The 13,174-nt window shown below is 40.1% G+C and overlaps 1 protein-coding gene across 1 annotated transcript in view; it reads left to right on the top strand.

The window, feature by feature from the left end:
- The first annotated feature begins 2,293 nt into the window (after positions 1 to 2,293).
- Positions 2,294 to 13,174, top strand: part of heatr1 (HEAT repeat containing 1) — a 48,778-nt gene continuing 37,897 nt past the window's right edge. The window contains 8 exon segments of the mRNA XM_048171589.1: positions 2,294 to 2,435; positions 3,044 to 3,185; positions 7,349 to 7,565; positions 7,856 to 7,997; positions 8,100 to 8,201; positions 8,286 to 8,432; positions 12,696 to 12,908; positions 13,092 to 13,105. Coding sequence (XP_048027546.1) covers positions 3,044 to 3,185; positions 7,349 to 7,565; positions 7,856 to 7,997; positions 8,100 to 8,201; positions 8,286 to 8,432; positions 12,696 to 12,908; positions 13,092 to 13,105 — 977 coding nt within the window. The 5' untranslated portion in view covers positions 2,294 to 2,435.

Raw genomic sequence — 13,174 nt, 5'->3', positions numbered from 1 at the left:
ACAAATTGTGAATAAAACAGAATGCAATGATATGTAAGTTTCAAATTTCAGTACTTTATTCAGAATTCAACATAGATGACATATCAAATGTTTAAATTGAGAAAATGTATCATTTTAAGGGAAAAAATAATTTGATTTTAAATTTCATGGCATCGCAAAAAAGTTGGGACAAGGCCATTTTTACCACTGTGTGGCATCCCCTCTTCTTTTTATAACAGTCTGCAAATGTCTGGGGACTGAGGAGACAAGTTGCTCAAGTTTAGGAATAGGAATGTTGTCCCTTTCTTGTCTAATACAGGCTTCTAGTTGCTCAACTGTCTTAGGTCTTCTTTGTCGCATCTTCCTCTTTATGATGCGCCAAAGGTTTTCTAAGGGTGAAAGATCTGGACTGTAGGCTGGCCATTTCAGTACCCGGATCCTTCTTCTACGCAGCCATGATGTTGTAATTGATGTGGTCTGGCATTGTCATGTTGGAAAATGCAAGGTCTTCCCTGAAAGAGACGACGTCTGGATAGGAGCATATGTTGTTCTAGAACTTGGATATACCTTTCAGCATTGATGGTGCCTTTCCTGATGTGTAAGCTGCCCATGCCACACGCACTCATGCAACCCCATACCATCAGAGATGCAGGCTTCTGAACTGAGCGCTGATAACAACTTGGGTTGTCCTTGTCCTCTTTAGCCCGGATGATATGGCGTCACAGTTTTCCAAAAAGAACTTCAAATTTTGATTCGTCTGACCACAGAACAGTTTTCCACTTTGCCACAGTCCATTTTAAATGAGCCTTGGCCCAGAGAAAACGCCTGCACTTCTGGATCATGTTTAGATATGGCTTCTTTTTTGACCTATAGAGTTTTAGCCGGCAACAGAGAATGGCACTGTGGATTGTGTTCACCAAAAATGTTTTCTGGAAGTATTCCTGAGCCCATGCTGTGATTTCAATTACAGTAGCATTCCTGTATGTGATGCAGTGCCGTCTAAGGGCCCGAAGATCACAGGCATCCAATATGGTTTTCCAGCCTTGACCCTTATGCACAGAGATTGTTCCAGATTCTCTGAATCTTTGGATGATATTATACACTGTAGATGATGATAACTTCAAACTCTTTGCAATTTTCTCTGAGAAACTCCTTTCTGATATTGCTCCACTATTTTTTGCTGCAGCATTGGGGGAATTGGTGATCCTCTGCCCATCTTGACTTCTGAGAGACACTGCCACTCTGAGAGGCTCTTTTTATACCCAATCATGTTGCCTATTGACCTAATAAGTTGCAAATTGGTCCTCCAGCTGTTCCTTATATGTACATTTAACTTTTCCTGCCTCTTATTGCTACCTGTCCCAACTTTTTTGGAATGTGTAGCTCTTATGAAATCCAAAATGAACCAATATTTGGCATGACATTTCAAAATGTCTCACTTTCAACATTTGATATATTTCTATATTTTCTATATCTATATTTCATCTATATTCATCTATATTTTATCTATATTTCCCCCTCACTGGCGGAAAAACTCAAACGTAGCCTATATTAGCGGCAGGTTTATTAAGAAAAAAAATAAACGTTAAAAAAAAATAAAAAATTAGGACAATCAGTGAATTGTGAACAATTTACTGCCATTGTGTAAATAATATGTAATGTAATCCATAAAAAAGTAACTGTAGTCTGATTACAAGTATTTTAAAAAAGTAGTTTTAATTAGCCTACAAGTACTTGATTTTTGGAATCTAATTATACATAATCCAGATTATGAAATCTGTATATATATATATATATATATATATATATATATATATATATATATATATATATTATTTTTGTATCGCAATCACTGAGTCAAAATCATTGTAAGTGTATGGAAACTAACAGTTCGAAAACCACAGCCTATGAATAGGCTACATATCTACAGTGGGAAAAAAATGTGTATAGTGAATTATCTGACCCCCTGTCTCAGCTCTACATAACATATTTTTATAGCCTATTATGTACTGACTGCATGACAAGATGTGCTACAATATTTACCACATTTTATGAAACATTGATGAGATGTGTTATGTTGTTAATGACAGTTTAAACGAATGGGAGGTCATTATGAGCAGATAGGTCAGACAATTTTATATCTATTTTTCTGTGGTTCTTTATAAAAAAAAATATTGGGGATGGTGAATCTGTTAGTGTGAAAAATACAATACAAAGATGAACAAAAATACAGTACAACGATTTAAATATGTAGTTTGCTTGCACGGCGCCCTCTTGTGGGTTTTCTGTCTACATATATTTTGCCACCGGTCGCACAAACCACCCGATGCACTAGGTGGCAGTATAACAACATCAACTGATTCATCCGCCACCGACAGCAAAACAGAGAGGAAAATCATACTAGCAGCAAGGCGTATGCACGTGGAAATTGCTCGGTGTGATAACTACAATTAAAGGTATTGGAATATATTTAATGCTACTATTACGGTTACTAAACTCATATACTGGATCCAAACATTTGATCTTTTATGAGAATAACTTTTTCATGTGTCGCTTATAGCCTGATTGTATGCAAATAAGGTGTTTTAACAGCCCAGAAGTATTCTTATAACATCTTTTTTTAATCATAACTTAAACATCTTCGTTTTGTTGTTATTGTTGTATCATCAATATATGGTACTTTTGTGGTCCACCACATATAAGGTAAATCTCATGAAGCCTGTCAAGAACATGTCCAAGTTCTATTTCACCAAAGTCAAAATATATGAATGTTTTCGTTACTGTAATGATTTGTGTTGTAATACAGTAGTGAAAATCTAATGATAATCTCAATAACAGTTATGAAAGTTACTTGAAAACTAAAAAGTTTCAGTTTGATTATCATGAAATATCACTATGCAAAAAGAAAAAACTTAATTCTTTCAAGTAAACTTCCTTATGTAAAATATTATTGTGGGGGGGACTATAATGTAAGATGTATTCTTTCGTGAGATTCATCCATTGAAACTGTAGAATGGTTACTTTGTGTAAAAACAGAAATTCTTTTATTATCACATGTCTCTAGATGACATCTTTAGCACATCAGTTGAAGCGGCTGGCTTTGCCGCAGAATGACTCGAATCTGCTCAGCCGGAGAGAGGTGGCCTCTGTGCTCTTTGACCCTAAAGATGCTGCCACCATGGACCGCAGCACCTTCTATGCACTGGGTGAGTTCTGTGTCCTACCAGAGCTTTTTCTTGTTTTTCCTCCAAGGCACACTGCTCTTTTGAACTCGTGTACTATGTTCTTTGATGTGCAGTCACTGCATATGATACATTTAAATTGGAGGAGATGCACCAATGTATCAGCCAATAATCAATATCGTACGATTAAAAGTAATTATTTTTACTACTGGCAACTCATACTTTGTGTGAATAAAATCTCCCTTGTGTTGAATTTAAAGGTGCCATCGAATTGAAAATTGAATTTACCTCGGCATAGTTGAATAACAAGAGTTCAGTACATGGAAATGACATACATTGAGTCTCAAACTCCATTGTTTCCTCCTTCTTATATAAATCTCATTTGTTTAAAAGACCTCCGAAGAATAGGCGAATCTCAACATAACACCGACTTACGTAACAGTCGGGGTGTACACCCCCAATATTTGCATATGCCAGCTCATGTTCAAGGCATTACACAAGGGCAGTATTAACGTCTGGATCTGTGCACAGCCTAATCATCAGACTAGGTAAGCAAGCAAGAACAATAGCAAAAAATGGCAGATGGAGCAATAATAACTGACATGATCCATGATAACATGATATTTTTAGTGATATTTGAAAATTGTCTTTCTAAATGTTTCGTTAGCATGTTGCTAATGTACTGTTAAATGTGGTTGAAGTTACCATCGTTTCTTACTGTATACTGTATTCAGACAAGAGCCGTCGCTATTTTCATTATTAAACACTTGCAGTCTGTATAATTCATAAACACAGCTTCATTCTTTATAAATCTCTCCAACAGTGTGTAATGTTAGCTTTAGCCACGGAGCACCATCAAACTCATTCAGAATCAAATGTAAACATCCAAATAAATACCATACTTGCGCGATTAGACATGCTGCATGACGAACACTTTGTAAAGATCCATTTTGAGGGTTATATTAGCTTTGTGAACTTTGTTTATGCAATAATAGAGTCGAGAGCTTGGGAGGGGGCGGAGAGCGCAAGCAATTAAAGGGGCCGCAGCCTGAATCGGCGAATTTCTAATTATGCCTCAAAATAGGCAGTTAAAAAAATTAATTAAAAAAAATCTAGGGGGTATATTTTGAGCTGCAACTTCACAGGCACATTCAGGGGACACCTTAGACTTATATTACATCTTGTAAAAAAACGTTCGATGGCACCTTTAAGGCAAGTGATGAATGGCGTATTGACAGACGCGGAAGCACAGAGGATAGAGTAAAACAAAATACGGGTCACAAATTAGAAGTCTAAAACAAGAATTTTTAAAGAGAAATTTCAGAGGATTTCGATATAAAAGAAGAGGAGCTTGAATTTGTTGCCCAGCCCTATTTGTTTAAACCACGAGAGGCGTCTAAGCATCCTACATCCTGCGTAATACATAACGTTCAGACTCGATGTGTACAGCCATTTGCCAGGAGCTAGTTATTATAGTTTATGAAGTTTAAAATATGGATATTTGTCTGACAAAAACCCATCACTTCACTTTAGAAGGCCTTTATTTACCCCCTGGAGCTGTATGGATTACTTTTATGATGGATGGATGCACTTTATTGGGCTTCAAAATCATCAGCGCCATTCACTACCATTATAAAGCTTGGAAGAGACAGGATACTTTTAAATATAACTCAGATGCGTTTGTCTAAAATAAGATAATCATATACATGTAGGATGGGTTGAGGGTGAGTAAATCATGGGATAATTTTCATTTTTGGATGAACTATCCTTTTATGCAACAATAACACTTAAACAGTTAAATTGTGACTTAAAAGCAGGCTCTATTTGACCCTATGAATCACCCGTAGCTCAAGCCAGGGTTGCCAGGTCTGCAGTTTTCCCTACACCAAAAATTATTTGTAGCGCGCCTCCTATCCAGTAATTGCAAAGAGCTTTGTGCTTTGTTACTTGTGATAAGAAACAAAATCTCAGCTTTCAAATTCTGTCCATTTTGTCATGAATTTCAAACAATAAATGATGTTTTGAAACTCTAAAATGTGACATGACAGATTGCTGTAGTGCCTCAGTTCAAGCCGCAAAAACGGAAGTTCAAAGACAAAATTCTTAAGATGGCTGCGTGCTTGTTTCTCTGGTGCATAAGGTCTATATTCAACACAACACACATTTTCTTTACACGCTGTATGAGTTGCGGTCCGACATGTTTTTCCAACCTCTTTTAATTGATAATCGGCTCTGATCATCTGCTGTTTTAAACAATTGGCTGATGGCCGATAGTGAAAATAATTGCTTTTATCAGCCAATACTGATTATTTGTAGAGCTGCACGATTAATCATATCGCAATCGCAATCGCGATGTCAAGCTTGTGCGATTATATGACGCAAAATGCTGCGATTTTATGAAATAAAATAATAATAAGTTAATAAATAAATAAAAAAATAAATGTGTGGACACAACAACCCATTATCTGAGAGCTGTTTGCCCATTTTATACACCGCTAATAAAAAGAAGACCAGTCAGTTTCAGTTTAGGCAGTGGCATGTGTGGCGCGCATGGTCATGACTTTTCCGGTGTGCAGCACAGAGAACGGGTAAAGATGGATGCGGAGCAAACTGTCACTGAACTGGTGGCAAGAAAAAACGCTACCTTTGTTATATGGCGATATTTTGGCTATAAGATTATAAACCCAGATTAGTAGTGGTTGAAGAGGAAAGAGGATTTAATTCGGTATCGCACGCAGCGCTGTTATCGGTGCGCACATGACGCACATACATACAAGGCTCGCGCGCACAGAGAGAGAGAGGCGCGTTATAGCTCGCGAACTCCAAATTGATTTCTCTTTCGCGTCCTCAGTGCACTTGGATGGTCACATACACGCATTATGTCAGTCAAAATACCCCTCTCATCAAGTATTCATGTAAACACATTCAGTTATGTCTTAATTGAACGAGGTGAGAATTCGGATGTATATCTGTCCGATGTGTGCGTGCATGTCTTACTCTTAAAGTGACAGCAACCTATAAATACCTGCTGTTAGTCTTTATGTAGTATTTATCTATGCTTGTTGTAATTGGTGTACAGTATTTGTTCTTATTACAGTCTGTTCACTTGCCTTTAATAATGTATTATTTAGGCTAGCAGTTTATGCTATGGTATCATAATAGTTTAAGTGGGCTAAGTAATAAATGCAAAGTTAAGTTACCCCCATCAATTTTTTTTTTTTTTTTTTTGTGCTGATCCGAAGTATGATCCGATCTGTGACGTCATAACCGTGATGTGATCCGAACCGTGAGTTTTGTGATCCATTGAACCACTACAGATTAGTAAAGAAACAAATATCTTAAATGGGATTATAACAAGTTTGCAGTAATGCAAAGATGTTATTTAATTTCATAAAAATATTTTAATTTGAAAACGCTGTGCATTTGTTTGCTGTTGTTGCTAGTTTGAGTTGAGAAATACACATTTCAGCATTATCAGTAATCTGTGTATTTTCATTGAGAACCAAGCAAGATGACTCATGATACTGTTTGTTTATTATATCGCTATCGCAAATCGCAATCGCAATATTGACCTCAATAATCGCAATATGACATTTTCCCCAAATCGTGCAGCCCTAATTATTTGCCAATACATCGGTGCATCCCTAACTTTCAAATAAGTTGTAATGTTGTGATTCACCTTGTAGCTGGTTGGTTTGGTTCATAGTCAAAGCTTTGTCAAAGAAATATTTTAAATCCCTATGGGAAAAAATACTCCCATGTTGCTGCTGAAAAAGTGAGTGGGCACTAATGCACTTTATTGGTGCATCTTTCTTCAGAATTGTGGAGAAGTGTAGTTTTTCACCTGGAATTTAGCTATTAAACACTTCACACTAATGAGTTATGGCATGTATAGAATCATAAATCATCACTTCTCATCAGAGCTCATTGTAGGCCAGTTTAAATTATTGTTAAAATCTCTATGGATAAAGAATGTGAGTAATTTTTAGTTATGTAACCCAATTCTCTGTTAACTATGCACACACTATTTAATAAAAATAGACAATGTCTTGCAATCATCGTTTCACAATTTAATTGTTAATTGATTTAGCTTTTACAAGCAGATTTACTGTAATCATTCACCTGTTTATAATTGCAGCAAGCAGTCACCATGTCTAATTTCTGCTGTTATTGATCATTCTGAATAGGATGCACAGGACTGGAGGAACTGATGGGTATTGATCCAGCATTCAGTGAATTTCAGGAGACTCTGTTTAATCAAGCCTCTCTGACCTTAGAGCGCAGCGTTCAGTCCAAAGAAGTCAACAAGAAACTGGACAAGAGCATCTCTCTCTTTCTTACTCGACTGTCACCTTACTTTCTTCTCAAGCCTGCTCTGAAATGCATTGAATGGCTAATACACAGGTAACCTTCAATAGATTTGCCATTGTCACACTTACGGTGTTTGAGTCTCAACAGTTTGCAGACTATTGTTTTAGAGTGTGATAAACTTGTTAGTGGCAAAATTGTGCCGTGTTTTAGGAATTTTCTTCATTTAAAATGTGTGTAATTTATCCTACTTTATGCAATTTTGTTTTGAGAACTAGTAGCGTATAAATCATACACCTTATAATATAATATATATGGTAGCATGGAAAAACCCTTATCACTTCAATTATAAAGAACTTCACTTCACAAACTGAACTTGATTTCAGATTCCACATTCAGCTGTACAACCAGGACAGCCTGATTGCTTGTGTTTTACCGTATCATGAGACTAAAGTGTTTGTACGAGTGATCCAGCTTTTAAAGATAGAGGATCCAACCCACAAGTGGCACTGGCTGCATGGACTTCAGGTGAACTATATCATTTCATATCATATATGTAGTCGGTGTAAAGAATGATACACCTTCATTTGTGATTGTGACTCTTCTAACTGCTCCGTGCTTTATCTATAGAAACCTGGTGTTCCCCTGGCTCGAGGAACTCTGCTCACACACTGCTATAAGGATTTAGGCTTCATGGATTTCATTTGTTCTATGGTCACAAATTCAGTAAAGGTAAGAAACCTGGGCTGTGTGCTATTCTGGTTAAAGTCTGCCAATATAGTAATGCTCTGGTTAATGCTTTGAATAATATCGTAGGCATACTCTGGATTTCTCCGGGATGGGAACTGTCCACAGCTGCGTGTGATTTTCTCTTTCTATGCATCTACCATCGTTTCTGCACTTGATGCAGTGGAGAAGATAACTAACTCAATTATTGCCAAGCTGCTTCCATTTGTACAACTGGTAAGACAATGATTCAAGAACATAATGCTGATGTGGTTAAGTTTATATTTGGTAACACTTTACTTGAAGGGGTGTGCATAAGACTGACATGACACCTTCATAATCATGACATGACACATGTCATAAATATGAAGGAGGTTCTATGCATGTTTATGACAACTGTCATTAAGTGTCGTTCGCTCACTTATGTCATTTTGAATGCAAAGATGACATTGTTTGAGATGTCTTTGTTATGACAACTTGACATAAACCAATACATCATAACCTGTCTGTGTCTTTGTCATGACAACTTGACATCATTTAGCTTTATGGGTTAACATTACATTAAACTGTCATGTGGTTGGTTTTGACATTGGCTGTCATGAGGCCATTATAATAGTGTCATGAATATGTATCTTGACCTCAACTACAGTGGTACTGTAACGAGGCAGACTCGGGAAGATCCATTCGCAGCTTTATTTTAATATCGTAGTCGTACAGGCAGGGGTCAGAAAACAGCAACAGCAATGTAGTAGGCAAGGCAGAGTCAGAAACGGTAACAGGCAACAGATCAGGGCTGGCGGCAGACAAAACAAGGGTAATCAAAGTCCAGGCAGAATAGTCACAAGGCAGGCGGCAGACAGAGAGCGGAGGTCCAGGGCAGTCCAAGGTCATACACGAGAGAATCAAAACACAGGGGAAAACGCTCAGAAATGAATGCATAGCAAATCAAGACTTCGCGAATAATGAATGGTGCTGAGAGTCATTTATAGTCCTGGGAATAAGCAGCAGGTGGAAGTGTGGGCGTGGCTAATCAGCCCAGGTACGGGGTATGGGAAATGTAGTCCATGAGACGACTAGTACTCCGGAGATGGTGCCCTCAGGTGGTGATCGGAGGGAGCCACAGAGACCGTTTCTGTGACAGAGCCCCCTCCCTGCGAGCGGCTCCTGAAGCGAGGAGGTGGTCGACGCCGGGGTCTACCTCGAGGACGAGGGGCCGGACGCTCCGGATGAGTCCTGTGGAATTCAGCAATGAGATTGGGGTCCAGTATGTCGTCGGAGTTGACCCATGATCGTTCCTCCGGGCCGAACCCCTCCCAGTCCACTAAGTACTGCAGCATTCTGCCCCGGCGTCTGGAGTCCAAGAGCTCCTGAACCTGGTAAACCTCCTCGCCCTCGATGATGACTGGAGGGGGCCTCTGATCACGGGTCTCCTCTAGGACCTCCTCTCCTCTCGGACCACCTGCGGGCTTGAGCAGAGACACATGGAAAGTGGGTGAGATACGGTATTCTGGTGGAAGTGCTAAACGGTATGATACTGGAGTGATCTGTCGTGTGACTCTGAATGGACCCACGTACCTGGGACTTAATTTCTTGCAGGGTAGGTGCAGACGGAGATCCCTTGTGGAGAGCCATACCCATTGGCCGGGTTCGTAGTGAGGTTGTTGACGACTGTTGCGATCCGCCTGTTCCTTGGATCGTCTTATGGCCCGCTGCAGATGTACGTGTGCCTCGTTCCATACCTCCTCACTCCGTTGCAGCCAGTGGTCGACGGCGGGTAGATCGGTGGGCTCTCCAGACCAAGGGTAGAGAGGTGGCTGGAATCCCAGGACACATTTGAAAGGGGAGATGCCGGTGTCAGGTTTTTGTAGGGAATTTTGTGCATACTCAGCCCAGAACAGGTAGCGACTCCAGTCCGCCTGGTTCTGATGGCAGTATGACCGTAGATAGCGTATAAGTTCCTGGTTGAGTCTCTCCGCTTGCCCATTGGCCTCTGGATGGTAACCGGATGTCAAACTGATATTAACGTTGAGTCTTTGGAAGAAAGCTGCCCATAGTCGTGATGTAAACTGAGGTTCCCGGTCCGACACGATGTCCTCTGGTAGGCCATAAAAGCGGAATACGAAATTGCAAAGATGTTCAGCGGTCTCCAAAGCCGTGGGGAGTTTTGGTAAAGGAATGAACCGGCAGGACTTGGAGAAGCGGTCAACAACAGTGAGTATAGTAGTATGTCCTTGTGAATTGGGCAGGTCCGTAATGAAATCGACGGCGATGTGGGACCAGGGACGCTGTGGAATGGGGAGTGGTTGTAATAGGCCGGCAGGTGATTGACGGGATGACTTGGTGGTTTGACAGATGACGCAGTTATGGATGTAAGCGGTGATATCCGAGGCGAGAGATGGCCACCAGAACCGGTTGGACACAAGGTGGATGGTCGCAGCGATGCCTGGATGCCCGGCGCTGGGTGCGGTATGCACTTCCTGGATTACCCGTTGGCGGAGAGGGGCTGGTACGTATGTATGTGTTGCTGGGCAGTCATTAGGTGGAGGTTCAGCCCTCTGGGCTTCGGTGATCTCGGACATGATGTCCCACTGGATGGGTGCGACAATGATCGAGGTAGGTATAATTGGTTCGTTGGGTAATGGGTCGGCACAGGATTCGAACTGTCGAGATAGAGCGTCGGCCTTAGTGTTCTTGGACCCGGGTCGGTAGTGACTGTGAACTGGAAACGAGTGAAGAATAAGCCCACCTAGCCTGGCGATGGTTGAGACGTTTGGCGGTTTTCAGGTATTCAAGATTGCTGATCGGTAGCACTGTGAATGGATATTTACTCCCCTCCATCAACCTCAACAATGTTCGCTCTGGGTCTGGGTGATGAGAATGGGTGCAGGTAAACAGATCCTTTATTTCTGATGTATACAGGTGACCAGGCCAGTTTATGGAGGTGAGTGGAGCTGCTGTCAAGAAGTTGTATGAATCTGCGGTAGAAATTGGCAACCCCAAAGCGTTGTAGTTCCTTTATGATGATGGACGAGGCCATCAAACTGCCTGAATGTCATCAACGCCCTCCGCGCTTAACATAACCCAGGAATGTTGTAGCATTAAAAATTTCTCCAGTTTGGCACAGCTGGTGATCTATTGAGCACAGAGCGTGAATGGTCGGAATAATTCAGAGAAGATCAGAATTCGTCAATGACATCACCCACCCATTGTAAGACGTCGTTGAAAATGCTTGGAAAACTGAAGGACTATTGACAAGCCCGAAAGGCATAACCCGGTCATGCCCGGATTTGTGGAGAAAGCATCTTCCACTCGTCCCCCTCCCGGACGTGTTATAGGCGCTGCGGATGTTGGTGAAGAGCAGCCGTGATTATGAACTTTACTGGTGTCAACCCACGATAATCTATGTCAGTCTTTTTTCTTTACGAAGAAGAAACCGGCAGACGCCGGCGAAGTGGAGGGTTGAATGAAACCTTTACACCCCTTCTTCTTCAAGTAAGGTTGGGAGTGTTACCTGGGGGGCGTAGAGCCGGGGATATTTTAGCAATGTATGTGTGTCTGAGATGAAGGCCTCGACCAGATTTTGATTTATTATGGATTGGAAGGTTTTTGAGGGATTCGGGGCGTGTGGGAATATTGTACAACGCTAATTATTTTTCCGACCAGGAAATTTATGTTGTTTACATGAAGCCGAGAATAGAGGGTAATAATAGGAAAAAACGTATTGTTTCTTTGTGCAGCTTTGATATTCATCACAAGAATTTTAATTAGCGCCGCCACTAACCAACTGACTAGTTCTGAAATTACGTTTTGGAATTAGCAACGGAGGCTTGGGATGAGATGCGTAAGAAATTAGTCCCACACATAAGAGTGTTTTAAGGACAAAAACCTGACAAATGTCTTGAAATAAAACATCGGAACAGTGTCTTGAGGTGTGGTAACCGTAGTATAAGTGGAATAATTGACTCCGGGCCGTTGAATTCTTGGAAAATAATGGACACCCGAGGTGTAGCGTTGTGGCCGCATTACCGCCTCGGTTGTGCATTGTTATTTTTTTTAAGAATTCAACTGCCCGTTGTTAATGATTCCTTGCTTATTTTCTACAATCTAATATAATTTAAACAGAAAAATAAAATTTCTTGATTTAAGTAGTTTGTATAATAAATATTGTCTTAAACATAATTGGGCAATCAGATTGCTAATATCGGAGTGTTTGTGTGCATGTAAACACAGTCAATAACTGATTCAAGTGTTTATATCGAGTGGTGGGGTACAACGTATTGTCCATATATACATAACACAGTAATGATAGCAAATGCAATGTACACAAAATGACTTAATTATAATTGGCATATGTATTGGTCAACCACATTTAAAAAGTACATTTTGTCACAAAATGGAACGGCTAAAAATAAATGTTTGATAGGAATGTTGTACCAGGCCCAAGAAAAGATGTATGCTACTGAACCTAAATAATTTTCTGCTTTTTCCTTATATAACCAGGGGCTGAAATCTAACTTTTTAGACTACACTGCTGCCACTTACATGATTGTGTGTCAGATGGCAGTGAAGGTAGTGATGGAGGATCAGCTGGTGGACACTCTGACTGTGCAGTTGTGCAGGTCTCTAGGTCGAATGCCACAGCTGACCAGAGAGGGCTTGAGCTGCATTATCATCCTCTTGCAGAACCAGAAAGAAGGTGTAGTTGGTCCAAAGTAAGTTTTAGAAATTTGTACTCTACTTTGACTTTGAATAGTAGTTGTAAATGATGTGTTCCCCAAGGACTAGTCATGTTTGTTTCTCTCACAATTATATTATATAATTAAAATACTATTTTTTTCTTTTCCTTGATTTAAGTAGTTTGTATAATAAATATTGTCATTAGGGGAGTGTTTGTGTGCATTTGGGTACCTGTCCATATATACATAACACAGTGCTACCCTTAATTATAATTGGCATATGTATTGGTCACCCTGGTGTCC

Source organism: Megalobrama amblycephala, linkage group LG20, assembly GCF_018812025.1.
Source record: "Megalobrama amblycephala isolate DHTTF-2021 linkage group LG20, ASM1881202v1, whole genome shotgun sequence".
NCBI classification, from domain to species: Eukaryota; Metazoa; Chordata; class Actinopteri; order Cypriniformes; family Xenocyprididae; genus Megalobrama; species Megalobrama amblycephala.
This window is presented reverse-complemented; position numbering and strand designations above follow the sequence as displayed.